We start from the raw sequence: 19,584 nt of genomic DNA, 5'->3' as shown, positions 1-19,584 counted from the left end.
TATCCGGTTCTACTTGCCGCGTATCATACAAATGGGAAATAATAAGTCAGTTGACACAAAAAGTACCATATTTGGAATGTAAACTAGATATTATCAAAGATTTTGAATGTAAAATATAGATATGTGAATTGGCAAAGATATTTGAGCTATTGATTGATTATCCAAAGGAAACTTCATATAACGAAAAGTTAGACCGCGGCTATCGGCGCTCGGTCCCACTTATTTTTAATATTACAAACAGACACAATTCGTTATTGATTACTTAATATTTGTTAATGTTAAGGTAAAAGAAATGCATTAAAATATTCTAAGTAAATTTAATATATATACGCGCTTATACGCTCAGCTGAGCGTATAAGCGGTAATAGGGAAAAAAGGACACAGAGGATCATTAGGTTTTCTAACGAGTTTTAATTAAGAGTTCAAACAAACAAAAAAAACACAATAATTTTCAATAACTCATTTATTGACTGTACATTGATTTAAGTTGTTATTGGAATATCACTTAGCACAGTTAATACCTATTAATGTTAAGTCTGTGCTCACCCATAACAATAAATTACATCACTCATACCGAACGAGCAGCGCGGTAACAGCGTAGGAAATAAATCGACAGATTAAAAATAAATTATTTTAATTAAATATAAACATATAACATGTCTATTGAAAGTAAGATTGTCTAAAAGGCGCTACACGTTTATTTCTTAGAGACTGGTTTATAGGCTAGTTTTCTGCTCTTGATGACGGACCACTTGTGCCGTTTGTAGTAGTAGACGACTGCGGCGAGCATGGAGAAGATGCCGAGCGCCTTGATGGTCATCTGGCGGCGCTCGTCGAGCTCGGGCTCGGCGCACCACCGCAGGAACGTGGCCACGTCCTTGGCCAGCTGCGACGCGGTGGCCGGCGTGCCGTCGCTGTACTCGGCCGCCTGCACATAATAAATATATAAATAAATAAATATTTCAGGACAATTTTCACACACGGCTCGATCTGATCCCATACTAAGCTTTCGCTTGTGTTATGGAAACCAGATGGCTGATAAACATACAAATATATTATTTTAAATAAATACTTATATAGATAATTAACACCCAGACACAGAGCAAATAAATATGTTCATCACACAAACATTTGCCCCGGGTGGGAATCGAACCCACGACCTCTGGCTTGGAAGGCAGGGCCACTACCAACCAAGCCAACCGGTCAGTCAAATGTTAATGTTTATTTTATTTGGCGTTTATGTATTAGTGGTTAGTTTGTGTATTGTGTAGCAAGATTATGGCGATGTTGTTCGACTGTTTGAAGAGGGTTTTAACGTATATTATTGTATTTAATTCAATGCTTTATTGAACCGTACGTAAAGCGGTTTTATCGCATATGGCGATATTTGTCAAACAACATTTTTGTATGGAATGAGAATATTTATTTTATGTATAATAAAGCGAGTTTTTAAGTTAAATAAAATTAAATACTTTCACTTGCGAAACTGATTAAGTTAGACATATATAAAAATATATCTAACTTCAAACCTCAGGTTTTACCTAGTGCTGAAATAAAATCAACCTAAAAACATTTCCTGTACTAAACTCTAAGACTAAAACTGGCACTGTATATAAACACTCAAATTAACCATAGGACTGGTGTATATGTGCCTTAAAATAATAAAACAGCAATATCTCCTGTGTATATGCGCCTTATGAGAATTCTACAGCGACAGGTCCAGAGTGAAAGTGCCTTAATAAAATACTACAGCGACAGGTTGTGTGTATGCGCCTTAATATAGTACTATAGTGTCAAGCCGGTGTGACTGCGCTTTAACAGAACACAACACCACGCACCTCGTCGAACAGACTCTGCGCCATGGATATAGCGCCGCCCGGGAAGTACGGGTTGTAGTGCTGGCCCTCGCGCAGCGGCACGCCGGCGGGCGCCTCCATGTAGCCGGTGAGCAGCGCGAATATGTAGTCCTCGCCGCCGTGGCGCGCGGACGTGATCAGCGACAGGTCCGGTGGGTATGCGCCTTAATTACAAAAAAGTAATTTTTAGTACACAAAATTATTATTAAAGTGAAACTTTTATTACATCGTCTCAAACTTTTTGGTCTGTGTAGCGCATGTCGCGTGTATCGCGGCTGCCGAGTAGGTATACCTACTCGGCACGCGACATGCGCTACACAAAGCAGTGTTCGGAACCGTTCGAACAGTTTCACTTTTACCGTGGTTTCATAAAACCACACAACATTTTTTATTATTAGCCTTTGTTCAGACTTTATGTATGTAATTATATATGCTCGGTTTGATCCATTATTGCGTGTCCGTTTGTCAGTTGGCAAAGGCCTCCTCCAATCTATTCCATTCGGGTCTTTCTATGGCCACTCTACCCCACTCTACACAAAAAGGAACTGAAAATTATTGACGCTGTATAGTACGACTAGACTCACAATCAAGTCGTCAGAAAATGTCCCAGTGGTGTTGTTAACATTAAAATGAACACTTAGGGCCGGCGGCAGATATGGCGGAGCGCAGAGCAGCGCATTATTCATTGTCAAACTATTATCGACATTGTCCTCATTAAAATAAAATTCAAAATCAAACAACAACAAATTATTCCTGAAGAACAACGAAGCGTCACATGTGAAAGGTAGCGCGCTGCGCTTTTGAATACACATTATTTTAATGAGGACAATGTCGATAATAGTTCAACAATGAAATATGACCCTTAATTTCGCGGAAGTCATGTTCAAAGTACGGTGTACCGCTTGTTAGAAAACTGCCTCATACAGGTTTAGGCAGAGTTTGGCTACGGACTTTTTATGCAAAACAAAATTTATTTTTTTTTGCTATTTATTTTTTATATTAATAAAAACTAGATCAAAAATGACATCCTCTATATTTTTTGCCTGTTCAAAATATTGAGGTTTTCATTCATCCCTTTGTGTTTGAAAATCAACTTATTCTAAAATGTCGTAAGCTCAAGTTTTTGCTGTACTATGTAGTTAAGATTAGAAAAAAAAGACAGTTTACAATTTACAGTTTTGAGACGAAGTAAAATTTGATGATAATACGCCTTAACCACGCGTATTAATCACGCGACATCGACATCAGTGGCGGGGCAAGACCTAAATTTGATGTGGGCAAGACAGATTTCGCGAGGCCCTGTTCTATGGCGACCTGAAGACGGATTTTATAAAATAACAAAAACAATTACTTAACACTGCCAAGTTTTTATTGCGTACTTTGATTTGATTGGTTGTCTTCCTAGTCAAGAAAGTAGTAAGCACTCTGGTTGTTTTTTTTTTAATTTATTAAGGCATTGGAACTCTGGTCGGTCGGCGGCAAATGTTGCCAGACCAAGAAACTATGTTTCACAACAAAATTGATTTATATCTTTTTTAACCGACTTCAAAAAAAAGGAGGTTATCAATTCGGCCGGTATATTTTTTTGTATGTATGTACACCGATTACTCCGAGGGTTCTGAACCGATTTACGTGATTCTTTTTTTGTTTGATGCAGAATGTTGTCGATTTGGTCCCATAAAAACTTTATTCGGATAAGCTCAGTAGTTTTTTACACGCTTTATATTAGCTTCACCTGTATGTTTGTATGTTTGTAACCGACTTCTTTGGGCGCGATTTTGACCCACTTTAAACGGCCAGATTTCGTTCAAACTTTGTAGATTTATGACAATGACAATACAATAATTTGATAAAATTATTCCATTTTTTAGTTCGGTTTCTATAAAAAGCGTGTTTTTTAGTTTTTTTAAACTATTATTATTATTTTATGAGCATTTTCCTCTGATCTCGATGACTTAATTGAAATGTAGCTAGTAACTTTGCTTCACTTCCCGATAACCGATTGAGCTGAAATTTTGTATACGAATATAAATTGGATAGCGATTAAACATTATCATGACATAGGGCTGATTTGATGATGGAATCGGAAGGTGGCCATAGGAACTCAGTAATATATTGACTTAACTTTATCGAGTTTGGGCTCGTTTGATTCGTGTTGAAAAATACACTAAAAAGTATTAAATAAAAATAACTAAGTTAAAAACAACCGACTTCAAAAACGGAAAAGCAAAAAATTAAAAGATTTGATATTATTAATTACTACATATTATTCAGATGTGCTATTTATTAAATAGGTTTGAAGTCGGTGCCAAGCACTAAGCCCGTGCACCGAAATCAAACCTTTTTAGTTTTTAGTCAATAGCACATTTAAATAATATGTAGTAATTAATAATATCAATTCTTTTTTATTTTATGCTTTTCCGTTTTTGAAGTCGGTTGTTTATAACGTAGTTATTTTTATTTTATTTTATTCTTGCTTTAAAAAAATTTGAGGCGCGAGGCCCCTTGTACCGCGAGGCCGTAGGCGGTGGCCCACGTCGCCCACGCCTTACGCCGCCACTGATCGACATTGTTTTGGCTTGGTGTTCATCGGAATGCACGAATGTGGAGCGGGGCCGCACCATTCTATCAACTGTGATTCTATTCAGCTGTGGCTTATATTACTTTCTAGGATTTGTTCTTATTTAGACACACCATCAATTTGGTGTAATAAGATTTCGGTTTTAAATTTTAATCAACGAGTCCGATTTCTGACTGCGAATATTGATTTTTCATAAATATAATGATGCAATTTATTTTTCATTTCAATTTATTTTCATAATTGGACTCGAGGCATGATTAAATTTACAATTCGAACGCCAGCGAAGCTGCGAACATAAGCAAATTTTTAAATATTAAATCTTCTGATTCTTTCTTTACATCAAAATTATTTTTTTAACTTACCGTTGTTTGCAGCTCTGGCAGCGTTTTCGTTGGGGTATGGTGAAGGGAAATAGTCCGAGAGCTTGCCCGGCCTTTCAAAGTAGTTTCCTTCCTCATCGGGCCCGTCTTTAATCATGATCTAAAACAACATTATTTTTATATTACATTATTCTGATATTTTCCTTTTTTACTCATGCTATAACCAGACACCGTTAACCATTAAAACTACATATTATTTTTTTTTAATGATTAATTTGATTAAGAAACAATTACTGTTTGCAACACATCATAAAAATTGTGTTTGCAAATGCATGCAAGTATGCTATATATAGAATAGATACAGGGCTGAATTTCATTTTATTCCTAAAATATCGAATATAAAATATAATGTTCTATTAAATAAATTACCAATATAAAGAAGCCTAAATATATTTTAACGTGATAACGTTTTTAAAATCGTTTTAGTCGGGTGACATGTTCAGAAACTTGTGTCACACCAAAACCTCACGAGCGCGATCGCAGGTATAACGAGAGAGAGACGGACCGATCTCCCGTCTCATCTCGAGCGCTGCCACCAATAAGACGTTATCACGTAAACATCTCGATCGTAAACCTACTTTACAAACAACCAATTTTTTTTGTTATAATAAAACCCTAGATTTACTGTTTTTATTGAGATAAAACACTAATAAAATATGAGTGTGTAGTGTAAAGAATGTGTTTGAAATAATTGAATTCAAGTATGAAGCAATCATTATTTTATTATATTAAAATGTATACCCCCACCCGCATCGAAATTCTAATTCTAATATGTACATAAAGCACCATTACCAAATACAATCTTTATGTAAGGTAAGAATTCTCTACCATGCGAAATAACATCACTTCATATCGTAAATCTATATTATAGTGACTCAAAAAAAATCACATCTCAGTACGCGTAAATACGTGCAATATTGATTTTGAAGATTTCCCCAAATAAATTTTTCATGCGCTATCTTCTACAGAAAATTGATGTTCAGAAGAAATTACAGATACACCACCCTATTGCAAAACTCTCTTACTATTCCATTTTATGCTCCCTATTTCTTTTCACTCAAAGCCTTTTGTCATAAATCTGCCAAAAGAATACTATTAATTTTATAATTTTAACTTCTGCGTGTACAGTATTAAAATGTTAGAAAATATTTCAAACAATTTATAGAATAGCAAAATCGATAATTGAGGCGGCGGGATTCGAACCCAGGCTCTTCGCCTTAACGTGGCGACACCTGACCAATCGCTCTCGGCTTCAAATCCCACCTCATCACCCACATATATTTTTTTTTTATTTTAGATTTTCAAATGTTTTTTTTATGTCAGTGCAAATCAACCTGATGTCAAGTGGTCAGCCCCGCCCATAAACACTAGCAACACTGTTTGTGTTACAGATGCTTTGCCAGCCTTTTATTTTTATTATTAGCCTTTCAACAACATTCTTTTCTTGAAAGCTCCAATATCATAGTTATTCCAGAAAACCTATGGTGGTAAATTGTTTCAAAACTTCTCTGAATGCGAAAGGTAGTAAGTAGTAAAATGTGTATGGTGATGGAGCGCCAATTATCCAGATCCTGGTTACCACAGTGCGGTTGTTACTGGTTTTTTCATCATTTATTATTACTAGTAACATAGTAAATATTAATAACTGAAAAATAATAATTACTTACTTCGGCGGCCTCCGCCTTAGCCTCGGCTTCCGTGTGGGTGACGCCGACCAAGTTACGGAAAGCGATGTATTGCAGGGAGTGGCACGCTTTGCACACTTGCTTGTATACTTCGTAGCCACGGCGGACGCTGTTAACAAATAATAATAATTTGTTATATGTACTTCTTTCTACATTATTTTGAAGAATTCATAAAATTTTTGCAATAAACAATTACTTTGAACAATCTTTATTTGTAAGTGATGACTAGATTTTTTTTGATATAAAAAATGTTTTATTTTTTTTAATATTATTTAATATTTTTTGTTATAGAAAAACTAATGTACAATAAAATGTAACCATCACTGTATGTTTGTAGAAGACAAGAGAATTCAATAACACAAAAGAACCCTATCTACAATAATTTTTGTTAGTTTGATTTTGTTCAATTATTTTTCAAATGGCATAACAAAAAAGGTCCCTTTACATTTTGCATCATATGAAAATGTGTAGTGGTGTGTTGTTTCAAAATATCTTCAAATTTGCAGACTTTAATAAGCATCTGATTATTAAGGATGGAAGAACTTCTGAATAAATACAAATAATTAACATTTCAATGGAATTATCACTACTATTTACACAAAAGAACTCGGTACTTTCTTTCAAGCCATAAATTATTATCATAAGTTGTTATGACACCTATAATTATAAACGCATTAATGATAATTTGTTTTGTTTTATTATCATTTAGTACATTATGGTATTAATAACAATTAATTAATAGGTAGATGAGTAATAAATACACAATAATTATATGTAAAAGTAATTAAATAAAAAAGTGGCCTTTTTTAACAACTGTTTATCGAATCTTTATGATGCACACGCTCCACTTCGGCGGATTAAAGTTAAACATTTACCTGCTCCATGGCTTTCTGAAGATTTAAAATGTTTACTCAAAGCTAAAGCTAGAGCCAAGAGCAAGTTTAAGCGGACAAAGACTGACGAGAGTCGTGATAAGTACCACAAGATAAGGAATCGTTGTAATACATGTTGTAGAGACGCACAAAGACGATACTTCCATGCTTCTGTAGAGAGTGGTGACCCTCCCATAATATGGAAATTTCTGAAAACGTTGGGGATTGGTAAGCAGCGTAATATATCTAATAATGCTTCTTTAAATCTTGAACTACTGAATCAGCATTTTTCAAATACCCCATCCGTTCTTAATAACTTAAATAAGCAACTTACATTAAAATCGGTCTCAGAAACACCAGCACCAAACTATCCACCTTTTGTGTTTAAATGTTTTAGCGAAAATGATGTTAGGCGGGGTGTATTATCCATTACATCGAATGCTGTTGGCAGCGATTGTATTGGCCGTAAAATGATTCTACCCATCCTAGATCTCATAATCCCGGTTATAACTCACATCCTTAACCATTCCCTATCCACTAGTACTTTTCCTAAGTCCTGGAAAGACTCCCACCTTATCCCTTTACCTAAGAAAATAAATCCATCTTCCTTTTCCGATTATCGTCCCATTTCTATCCTGCCTTTCCTATCTAAAATCCTTGAGAAGTTAGTGTATGAACAGCTACATAGATTCTTAAACCTACACGATCTTCTTAATCCCTTCCAATCCGGTTTCCGATCCGGTCATAGTACGGCCACTGCACTTGTTAAAATAACCGACGATATTCGTCATGGAATGGATAATAAAAAGCTCACGGTTCTAACATTATTGGACTTCAGCAATGCATTTAACACTGTCGACTTTGATATACTGCTGAGCATATTAAGTTCTATAAATATATCGGCTTCAGTAAATGACTGGTTTTACAGTTACTTACATGGGCGTCGTCAGCGTATACGTATAGACGAGGTTGAGTCGTCATGGTGTGATGTTAGTGCTGGTGTCCCGCAAGGAGGAGTCCTCTCGCCATTGTTATTTTCCATATTTATTAACACTATTTCAAACAAGTTAACGTGCGACTACCACATGTATGCCGACGATCTCCAAATCTATACCCAATCTGCCCTTGATGATTTACCCCAAGCAATCGTTTCAGTCAACAAGGACTTAAGCAACATTGTAACTTGGAGTTCGGATTATGGTCTTCAAGTGAATCCCTTAAAAACACAAGTTATTATTGTTGGCAGTCCTTCTTTGATTGCAAGGGTTAACTGGGTGAATCTTCCTCCTATTTTAGTCCACGGCACACCTATTCCTTATAGTGAGGCTGTAAGGAACCTTGGAGTTTACTTTGACAACACTCTCTCGTGGAGCTTTCATATTAAGGAGGTATGTAGGAAAGTGTATGCAACTGCTGGTTCACTCCGTCGTCTTCAAAATTTTCTTCCCATCCCAACCAAAATTCTGCTAGCACAATCCCTCCTTTTACCCATACTTGACTACGCCGATGTAAGCTATGTCAATATTACCGTAGACCAATTAAATAAGCTCGAACGTCTCCAAAACCTTTGTATCCGCTTCATATTTGGTCTACGGAAATATGACCACGTCTCTGAGTTTCGTTCTCAGCTCAAGTGGCTACCCATTCGATTTCGCCGGGATGCTCACGTGCTGCAACTATTATATCAAGTTTTGTTTAACCCTAAAACACCGAAATATCTCAAGGACAATTTCGTATTCAGAGGAGAGAACGGAGATTCTGTACGCACATCGGAAAAGCTCCGATTAATAATGCCAGCGCACCATACAAGCTTTCTGGATAACTCTTTCACTGTTCGTGCAATTAAATTATGGAATGCATTGCCGGATCCAATCAAGAAGGCTCAATCTATAAATACTTTTAAAAATATGGTTCGTGATTTTTATCTTTCTCAATGTCCCTAGTAGTTATGTTTATTATATATATTTATATAGGTATATATATATATATATATATTTTTTTTTCTTCTCCTAGGTATGTATCTATTTGTGAACATATGTGTATTATTTAAATCTCATTCTTGTGGCTTGTATTTTATGCTGTTATTATTTTATTTATTATTATTACCTATTTATTTTATATTTGTATGTATATATTTATTTGTGCTCTGCCCTATTCCTATCCTTTACTTAATTTCTCTCTGTACAACCGGTTGTCTGGAAGAAATCGCTATTTAGCGATAAGACCGCCGTTTGTTATATTGTATCCTAGGCTAAGTCTCGATTTGTAATTTATCTAGAGCAATAAAGCATAAATAAATAAATAAATAAATAAATAAATAAATAAATAGTTATCAGTAGTTATTATGCACTTAATTTTTTTTAATCCAAGAACATTTTTGTGATTTTTTTTTGTATAAATTCCTTACAACTTTTGTAAGTTATTCTTGCATAAACAAACAGACTTACAAAAACCCATCTCCTTCAGAAATACATCAAGTTTTTATTAAGTTGTACTTTAATCTGTTTCAGAGTAATATAAAAATCTAATTGAGTTATTACAGTACTTTGACATTAGACACAGCATTTCATAAAAACAAGTTATATAAAACTAGCGGTCCGCCCCAGCTTCGCCAGTGGTACATATTTCGCAATAAAAGGTAGCCTATGTTCTTTCTCAGGGTCTAAAGATTATCCGTGCCAAATTTCATCAAAATCGGTCCAGTAGTTTATGCGTGAAAACCATACATACAAACCTTTCCACTTTATAATATTAGTATAGACTTAAGAGAATTGCAGTATATCGTAATTGGCAAATAAAATGTACCGCACCTGGCATGGTCAAGGGACTTGAACCATCCATCGTGGCTCCACGGCTGGTGGTAGGGGTGAGCCTCGGTGGCAGAGGCCTGCACCGATTGTTCCAGAGCAAACAGCAGGGCTCCGACGCCTCCGCCCACGACGCCCAATGTGGATAACCACTGAAACCGTTATAGTTATTTGTTAGGCTATATAGATAAAAAATAAAAATTTTAAGCAGCGTATAGTGAAAATAATTGAATGATACAAGTGAAATGTAATATCGTCATGTCATTATAGGTTTAATTGGTAAGGTTCTTCCAGTAAATAGTAAAATATAATTTTAAGCAGTGTATAGTGAAAACAATTTATTGATACCGGTGAAATGTAGTATTGTCATGTCATCATAGGTTATTGGTAAGGTTCTTCCAGTAAATAGAAAAATATAAAAAAAAATTGGTTTGAACTGTTTTTTTATCAGTTCTCATTAATCTTGTAAATGGTGTAAACTAATATTTGAAATGTACCTATGTAAGTATTTAAAAAAATTATGCATTAGTCATGAAAGTTAAAAACCTTCTGAAATGTTTATATTTAAAATAAAATTATCAGTAATCTTCCCCCACCCTTAAATATTTTTGAAGGTTCGATCAGAGTATTTGAAAAAAATAGGTTTGATATTTAGGTATAAGGTCATTAATAAACATAATGGTTACCAACATTATTATTTATGCACTATGAAGTAGATAAGTCAGCATAAGGCATATGTAGGTTAATATGATTATGTTGCCTTTGATATTATAATACGAGTTATGACATTTTACACCCAACATTTTAAATGTAGCACCTATTAATGTATGTAGGTATCATTATATTTTTAGTTTAGGTTTCATAATATTTATGTAATATCAATTAAATTTTTAGTTCTCTTAAAAATTTTCCAAAATGATTGGTACTTACCAATTTTCTACTTTTAGTCCATCCTTGAGTACTAGTGGACAGCTGATACACCTGAAAGGGATGACAACCATTCGTTAGTTTTCTCAATACTTGTTACATAATGTTGGGAAGGTTACCTTTCAATGTTTATGTCCTATAAGTCACTCATTAACTATCTTGCTGGTTAACATATACACGCAGGTTATATCACAAAACTACATCGATAAAACGCAAATTTCTCTCAAAATTATAAAATACATGGTCCCTGTCCCAAGTTCCAGGCATTTTCCTCTTCATTGTTAGGTTGTCTTTTGATGGGACAATTCGGGATTTTACACTTTTATGGCACTAAACTAAACGATTTTATCTATATTCAGTACCTGGGGTGTAACTATGCCATAATTTTTCAAAAGTCGTGCCCCACAAATCCTGCCTACGGCGGCCGCCATGATAGTAAAACGTCGTAATGAAAGAAGATTCAAATGACAACTATTACTGCATTGAAAATTCCTTGCCATAAATAAATTATAAATTATTTATTTTTTGATGATTGTTTATTAATTATTATAAGTATAACTGTGTTTTAATAATAGTATACAAATCTATATGTATACAGAGTAATGCATTTATTACTCTTTACTGTGAGTGCTTTAAAATAGATTACTAATCTAGATATAGACTTAGAACGAAGAATGTTGAAAATCAAGGATAGGATTTTGAATATATTTTTACTATATTTTTATCTAAAGATAAATAGTTTTTTTTTTACAATGCGATACAGAGAAAGAAAACAGGTTATGGGTATACCCAAAGAGGTACCGTATATGTCAAAGTCAACGCTCTTCTGTCACTTTTATGTCAACATTCAACACTCATGTTGTCCTCGTGAGATTTTCTTTTGAAAAAATATGTAAAATTGAATAACTATTTGCATGACTGTTTAGTTATTTCATTTAAAAGAAAGCTATTCTTTATTATTTAGATGCCGAGCATTATTTATGGAAAATCCTATAAGTTTATAGTATCATTTATATCGAAAAGGTATCACCGGCAAGAAGTCATGGTTATTTAGTCATAATATTCAGTGAATTTAATTTTTTTGAATAACAATTGACTACTAGGTATACGAGCACAATAAATAGCAGCAGAATGCAAGTATTTACGCAGAAAAGGAATCCTTTAACCGGCAGTACAGAATGGGATGTACAACACGAAGACTATGATTATCACCAAGAAATAGCACGATCGGCTTTTGCTGATATGCTTCATGATACTGAGAGGAACAAGAAATATTATCGGGCTCTACAATTGGCTATAGAAAAGATGCATAGTGAGGGAAAGAAGGCCAATGTTTTGGATATTGGTAAAATTCATTCAAAGTTTTATTAATCTTATTCGTGGTGCTATTCAACGTGATGCAATCATCAGATTGATTGATGTTTATATTAAATGACATTTTATCCACTCATTTCTTCTTTGAACATAATATGCATATTATAGTACCTTTATTTTTGTAATTATTACACACTTTCATATTTCTCCTTAAATTAAACAAAGTATGTTCAAATTTCAGGTACTGGTACTGGCTTATTATCGATAATGGCAGTAAAATGTGGTGCAGACACAATAACAGCTTGTGAAGCTTTTAAGCCGATGGCAGACTGTTGCCTCAAAATACTGCAGCGTAATGGAGTAGCCGATAAGATCAAGGTCATACCTAAGAGATCTACTGAATTGATTGTTGGAGAGGATGGTGATATGCAGGAGAGAGCCAATATTCTTGTCACTGAGGTGTTTGACACTGAATTGATTGGTGAAGGTAATGCTACTGCTATTTGAGCTATATTTATATTCTATACTCTCCTGAAATATTATAAGTTGTTAACATTTGTTAAATTTTTTAAAATTTGGATATCAAATCTAAATCTTTCAGCTAAAACTTATATTAATTATCCTTGCTGTAGTGGAAGTATTCACAAATATAATAGGTATAATTTTGTATAATTGGACATTATACCTATTGTATTAGTATCCAAAATATTTCAAAATGTGTCTAAAATAAATGTAATGCTTTTCTAGGAGCACTATCAACATTTGATCATGCCCACAAGCATCTTCTAGAGAAAGACTGTATAGTTGTACCAGACTCTGCTGTGATATACGCACAAGTGGTAGAATGCCCAATGTTACAGAAATGGAACAAATTGAATGATCTGGCCAATGAGGATTTGGAAATTATATTGAGGACTCCTTCTAAGGTAAGTTTCTTCCAGGTTGTATTATGATGGAAATTAGTTAAGGAATAGAGTGAGTTTTGTAAATTTTGTACATAATATGGAACAAAAATACATATTAAAACATACATTTTCAAATTCACAAAGAAAACAGATTAAAAGGAATCCACATCCATTGATATTTGTTCTCCCAGGCTCCTATTGATATTTGTATTATTCACAGAGAATATACACAGTAGAGATTGTCTAATCTAAAAATGAACGCCCCTCCATTGTGTTTACGCTTACATTCAAAGTACGTGTATAGACACAATACACACAAATTGGTCTGCCTCATTGGTCGTTCAGTCCTCCAGTCCAGTCCATGCCCGAACGACAGGACCAGTTGGCCAACTAGTGCATAAATGACGCGATGCACGACAGAACGGACGTGTCATTCCGTACATAGCGCGCTCTCCCCGCCATACAATGCTAGGCACCTGAACTGATCGCCCGATTAGTTGACAAATCAGTGCGCGAGAGTCAAAGTTTGCAGTAGAATCGCCGCGCGCACACATATAAAGTGGTTCAATAATTATTTGTCCTCACACATTGAAACAATTAAGTTTAGTGGAGGGGCGTTCATTTTTAGATTAGACAATCTCTACCATTCTGATAGATGTGCATTTAATTTTTTTATACATTAAAAATTACTTTAATATAACTTGAAAGATTTCCTTCTCTTTCCAGATGAAAGCCTGTGCTGGGTCAGCTGCAGTACATGACATACAATTATCACAATTACCAAGAAATGCCTTCACAGAAATTTCTGACCAGATTCCCGTATTCTATTACGATTGGTCTGGCCGTTCAGCCATTAATATGAGGAGGACTGTGAAACAGCAGTTCACTGTTACTGCTACAGGCAATGCACAGATTGTGTTTATGTGGTGGGAGCTTAATATGGACACTGAAGGTAATTAATAGTAATAAACACTTTTTTGCACACACAAAACAAAACAAAATCAAACAAAATGCGCAACACAAACAATGAAGTGGTACAAATAGGCGGCCTTATCGCTAAGAAGCGATATATTCCAGGCATGTAGGCAGTAATTATCAAATATACAACAATTATTTAATATTAATTTAATTTATAATATTTGACTATCTATCATAAATTGAGACCAAATAAAAAAGAGAAAAAGTTAGGAATAGCTTTATTTAGGACTAGCGGTCCGCCCCGGCTTCGCCCGTGGTACATATTTACGTTTTCTCTACATAAGAACCATCCTCGTACTTCAAGGAATATAATAGAAAAGAATTATCGAAATCGGTTCAGCCGTTCACACGTGATGCCGTGACAACGCGAAACGGGTGCAGACCCGCCGCCTTTTTATAGCTCCCGCCGCGAAGCGCGTCGAACGCGGCAACTGATACACAAAAATAATCCTTATGGCATGATTCTGTATTCACGCGCGATGACTTATAGCGTATTTCATGTATAACTTTGGTGTTTCTACACCGATTTACATGATTCTTTTACTATAACCTGCCCAGGAGTATGAAGAATAATTGTGCCAAATTTGGTTAAAATCCGTCGTGTAGTTTTTGTTTCTATAACGAATATACAGACAGACAGACAGACAGACAGACAGACAGACAAAAATTTTACTTATTGCATTTTTGGCATCAGTAGCGATCCCTTATCACCCCTTCATAGTTTTTTTTTAAATATATTTCATGTACAGAATTGGCCTCTCTACAGATTTATTATAAGTATAGATTTAGAAAATGATTTAATAAGTTTTTGGAGTTAATCAAGAAGAGAACAGTAACAGAAAGAATGCAGCCAAATCTTTATATTATTGTTGCAAATAATAATAACGATTTAAATCTTCAGGTAAAATAGTATTAAGTTGCGCTCCATGGTGGAGTCATCCAGACGCAGATTTGTCATCGGAAAGACCGCAAGACTCGATACCTTGGCGAGATCACTGGATGCAAGCAGTGTACTATCTCCCACAACCTATTTCCGTACAAAAGGACTCGGAAGCAACCCTAGTCTCTTGTCAAGATGAATACTCCCTATGGTTTTACTTAGAAAACGATGAAACGAAATACACAAAGTATGTAAGACCTATATGTGAGTGTGGTGTTCATATGGCATTGTCAAGAACACATGTGTCATATTTAAATGACGGAAGACGAAGTAAGAAGATGCTAGCACAGATAAAAGAAGACTTAGTAAGAGACGCAGTTGTACTAGACTTAAATGGAAGTAGTTTTCTTGGACTCGCTGCTGCAAAAATGGGCGCGAAAACCGTGTACATTATGGAAAATATGCATTTACATATAGGTATTTTGAATGATTATATCCAGGAGAATTCTATAGATAATGTGAAAATTATATCGGAGCCAAGTGAAGAGATTCTCAGTGAAGTTACAAATATCATTTGTGATCCGAATTTTAGTAGTGCGATATTACCATGGGAGAATTTAAAGGCTGCTTACCTTTTGCATAAGTACAGAAGTCATTTAAAGGAAAGTGTGACGATAATGCCAGAAGGATGTGAATTCTGGGCAATGCCAGTCGAGTTTAATGATTTGCATAAAATAAGGATACCATTGAATGTGTGTGAAGGGATCAATATGGGAATATTTGATGAGCTTGTTGAGGTGAGTGTATGTATATTGGAGTTTATATCATTTAGTGATTGCATTAAATAATTTTTTTTATTCATAACTAGTTATTTCACCATCAATTTGCCTGATTGAAGGCTCAAGTCTGGTTGACAACGGAGCATGTTTTAATTTTAATGTTTGTGTTATTGCGTATGGTTGAGATGAAGTTTTTTGTTACGCAGGGGTAGCAGCATATGCAAACCATTTAATATTAATTTTTCACATTAAAGAGGAAACTTTTATCACTAATATGGTGAAAATTTCAGAATTCACGAATAATAAGTGACGCAGAAATCGAAGCACAACCACTTTGGGAATATCCTTGCAAATGTAGTGGACAGCCGAAGAAACTTCTAGAGATACACTTGAAAGATTTGAAGGCAACATTCGCGACTGACGGTGTAAATACAATAGCGTAAGTATAGTCGATTATTCTGAATTTTAAGATGCAGCATAATTCCACGCACTTTTAGATATAAAACTCATAAAATGGTATAATCGATAGCAATTATTGTGTTACATATTGGAATTCGTCTCGTAATTCATTCTTAACAAAAACAATTTTGAGTCTGTATCAAACTCAAAATTGTTTTTGTTACATTGTTAACTGTTAAAAAAATATGCATGCGCCGCTTTCGCTTATATTTATTTTGATATCTTATTATCATTGTTCAATTATTATTTGTAGAGAATCTTCTGAGGGTAGTTTCGCAGTGAATGGCTTTGCAATATGGGCCGTTTGGATAGTTGGTGGAAAGCCCATAAGTGCTGGACCAACAGAGTGGCCCATGCTTGGCCAACAAGTGCAATGGGATATGCATTCTAGACAGGCTGTGAAAATCTTAGTAAGTAATAAGTATAAGAATTTATATGTTGATACTTTCTGCGTTTATTACAACAACTAAACTCACAATCGTGATCAAATAGTGTCCGAAGCAAAACTCTGCCTCGTGTATGGGGCAGAGTTTTGTAATGACATACATTGAACTTTATTGCTAGGAAATAAGGTGCTAATTTCAATGTATCTTTTATACAACACTTAGTAGTGTAGTTAATTAGTTAGTTGTATAGTAAATTAAATTAGTAGATAAAGTATTAAAAAAATGATTTCTAGTTATAATATCAACTGAGTTACAAATTCTTCATAACTATGTTGTTTTATTTTTAGAAAAATGCCCAAAATGTGACAAGTGCGAACAAATGGAGTTATCAAGTTGCGTGTGATTTGGAGAAAGGACAATTCAATATGGTGATCGATTTAGTTGCAACTGAATCATAAATTGTTATAATAAATGTATGTTATACATGATTGGGTGTTTTATTTAATAATATGAAAGTATAAATTAATTATGAGCTATTTAATACAAACATAACCCAAGCTTCAAAGATGATCAAGAAATTTTATTATTATTTTGTTCGTTTATATACAATATTGTTTAGTTATTAGCTGATTAATAATAAAGAAAGACTGGTATTCTCCAAATGAATATAATCAACTAAGGAAACTCGACATATTTCAATATAATTATCTACATAGCAAGTCCTTTATGGCTTGCAAGTACAATATAATCACAGTAAAATTTATTAATATATGCTGTATGGAATGCAACAGATAAAAATGCATCAAATGAGTTGACTAGTCAAACGAGTATAATTATGTAATAGAGGCTTCTGTATTTGTCAACACAGCAGAATTCCTGATAGCAATGAACTAGGGAAATTACAAAAAAGACACCCCAAAAATGGCAACACTCACAACAGAAGCGCAAAGAGAACCGTTGCAGTGTTCCAGCTAAGGCCGTAAAAAGTGCGGATGTTGATGTATGGTAACTAGAAACTTGCCACATACCTACCGCAGGGACACGAAAAAATAAATAACGCCTTACATATTCAACTCTCGTAGACGCAACCACGCTTTTTGTCTATACTTCACGCAAGCGCACCTCATTATACAGTCCCAGGACAGTCACACGATTAATTAATTATTTATGGCTTATTAGAAAATCAAAGGCTGCTCAGATGCTGTCCGATCTTATTTTATCTCTATTCTTGGCGGGATCGCCGGTTTTTGTTTTTCGGTTCGATGATATCAGTATCACGTTTGGTAAGTATACAGTATCAACTCAATTTTACGCTTATTCCTTGTAAATGTATTATTTGTGAATGGATTCTGAAGTAACACGAGAGAATTCTTACAAATATGCCAACATTTTATGATTCTTTCATGGTATATGTATAGATGCGATATTTCTACGAAGGCGATAATAGTCACACACTACATAAACGGCAGGAGTAGGTAAGCGAGGTGAAAATAAAAATAGCAACCTTGTATTGAGATTTATTAAAAAGGAATTTCGTATACAAGAACACTCGATTCAGGTTATATGCCATTATAAGCCATTATTATTCTAAAATCGTATGAAGATCTTCATTATAGCAAATTGATAGTTATTAAAGCATTTTCGAATACATTTCATTCCATAGAACCTGTATCACAGCGATATGAAGGGATTGAAGTTGTTATAGGAAAAAATGTTACATACCCACAAACGTATTAAGGCATTGTAAGTGATCTATAAATCAAAGGAACTTGATTAAAACCAGTCGTAATTCAAACGTATGACAGGCAATAAAATTGTGTGGTAATAGTAACATTATTTATAATGTAATTTTTTGTTGGATGAGGTTGATGAAATAAATGTAGATTTGATTGTCATCATGAATAGATTTAGGCACAGACATGTATCAAGATAGACTAAGCGAGTGTATGTACTTCCCGTGTCCAAACTAAGATTATGAAACTTACTTGACGCTGGCCTACACTCAGTCCGCGCTTGCAGTTCGCCAAGGAAAGACGTGAAGCTGAATAAAGTAAAATGCCGAATTACGCCGTTATAAACTGTAGAAACTCCACAGCTGTGAGTGGCCGAGTTAGCAGAGATGTTTCCTTCCACCGGTAAGTAATTTTCTAATCAGAATATGCACTATTTATTTGAAAATCAAATAAAGAATATCTGTGGAAAACGATCGTGACAAACACGGATACCAAATCATACGAAATGATTCGAAATACATTGCGGCTTTTACTTGGCACGGTAAAGATCGAGTCGTATGATAACAAGCAATGAATAGCGTCTTCTCATTTTTCTGTTCTCATTTTTCTGTCCAATTTTGTGGTTAGTGATGTTCATTTGATGCAACAGTTCTCGATTCTAATCGATTTTATAATCGAACAGAAAAATGATAATTTGAAGGAGCAATTTTTCAGAAAAAAAGGCATAGATTTTTTTTGTCATTTAATACGACTTGACCTAGAACTTTTAAGTATTTTAATACAAAGGTACTAAAAATAAATATTATGACATGGACGCCATTAGTTAAAGTGTCATCTTGGGAGTTTTTTAAGAAAACTCCTTATTGCTTAGACTATGTTTGTTTTTTCAGTTTTCCAAGTAACCCGAACATAAAAGAAAAATGGATTGATGCAACGGGACATAAAGATTGATTGATTGACAGTTTCATTACTTTCTTTCGATGGCCTCTCTAGTACGTAGTACACGGTAACTCAATGGGCATATGTAAGAAAAAGCTAAAAC

At 34.5% G+C, this 19,584-nt stretch overlaps 2 protein-coding genes across 2 annotated transcripts; one reads left to right on the top strand and one right to left on the bottom strand.

Moving 5' to 3' along the window:
* Positions 1-445: 445 nt before the first annotated feature.
* On the bottom strand, positions 446-11,590 carry Cyt-c1 (Cytochrome c1). Its single transcript, XM_089701305.1, has 7 exons — positions 11,471-11,590; positions 11,112-11,162; positions 10,185-10,333; positions 6,485-6,611; positions 4,800-4,917; positions 1,839-2,020; positions 446-928 (listed from the first exon to the last, which is right to left on the bottom strand). The coding sequence occupies exons 1-7, from the start codon at positions 11,537-11,539 to the stop codon at positions 698-700; spliced, it is 927 nt and encodes a 308-aa protein (XP_089557431.1). The 5' UTR covers positions 11,540-11,590; the 3' UTR covers positions 446-697.
* A 347-nt stretch (positions 11,591-11,937) lies between these two features.
* On the top strand, positions 11,938-17,297 carry Art7 (arginine methyltransferase 7). The gene is made up of 9 exons (XM_089701304.1): positions 11,938-12,131; positions 12,212-12,453; positions 12,664-12,909; positions 13,170-13,348; positions 14,054-14,279; positions 15,207-15,982; positions 16,255-16,403; positions 16,677-16,833; positions 17,157-17,297. Exons 1-9 carry the CDS (start codon positions 12,073-12,075, stop codon positions 17,265-17,267), a joined length of 2,145 nt encoding a protein of 714 aa, XP_089557430.1. The 5' UTR covers positions 11,938-12,072; the 3' UTR covers positions 17,268-17,297.
* The last annotated feature ends 2,287 nt before the right edge of the window (positions 17,298-19,584 follow it).

This window comes from Colias philodice, chromosome 12, assembly GCF_061535455.1.
Source record: "Colias philodice isolate Cphi_HAF_F1 chromosome 12, ilColPhil1 Martin Lab GWU primary, whole genome shotgun sequence".
Classification (NCBI taxonomy): domain Eukaryota; kingdom Metazoa; phylum Arthropoda; class Insecta; order Lepidoptera; family Pieridae; genus Colias; species Colias philodice.
Note: the sequence above shows the minus strand (reverse complement) of the source record. Positions and strands in the feature narration are given on the sequence as shown.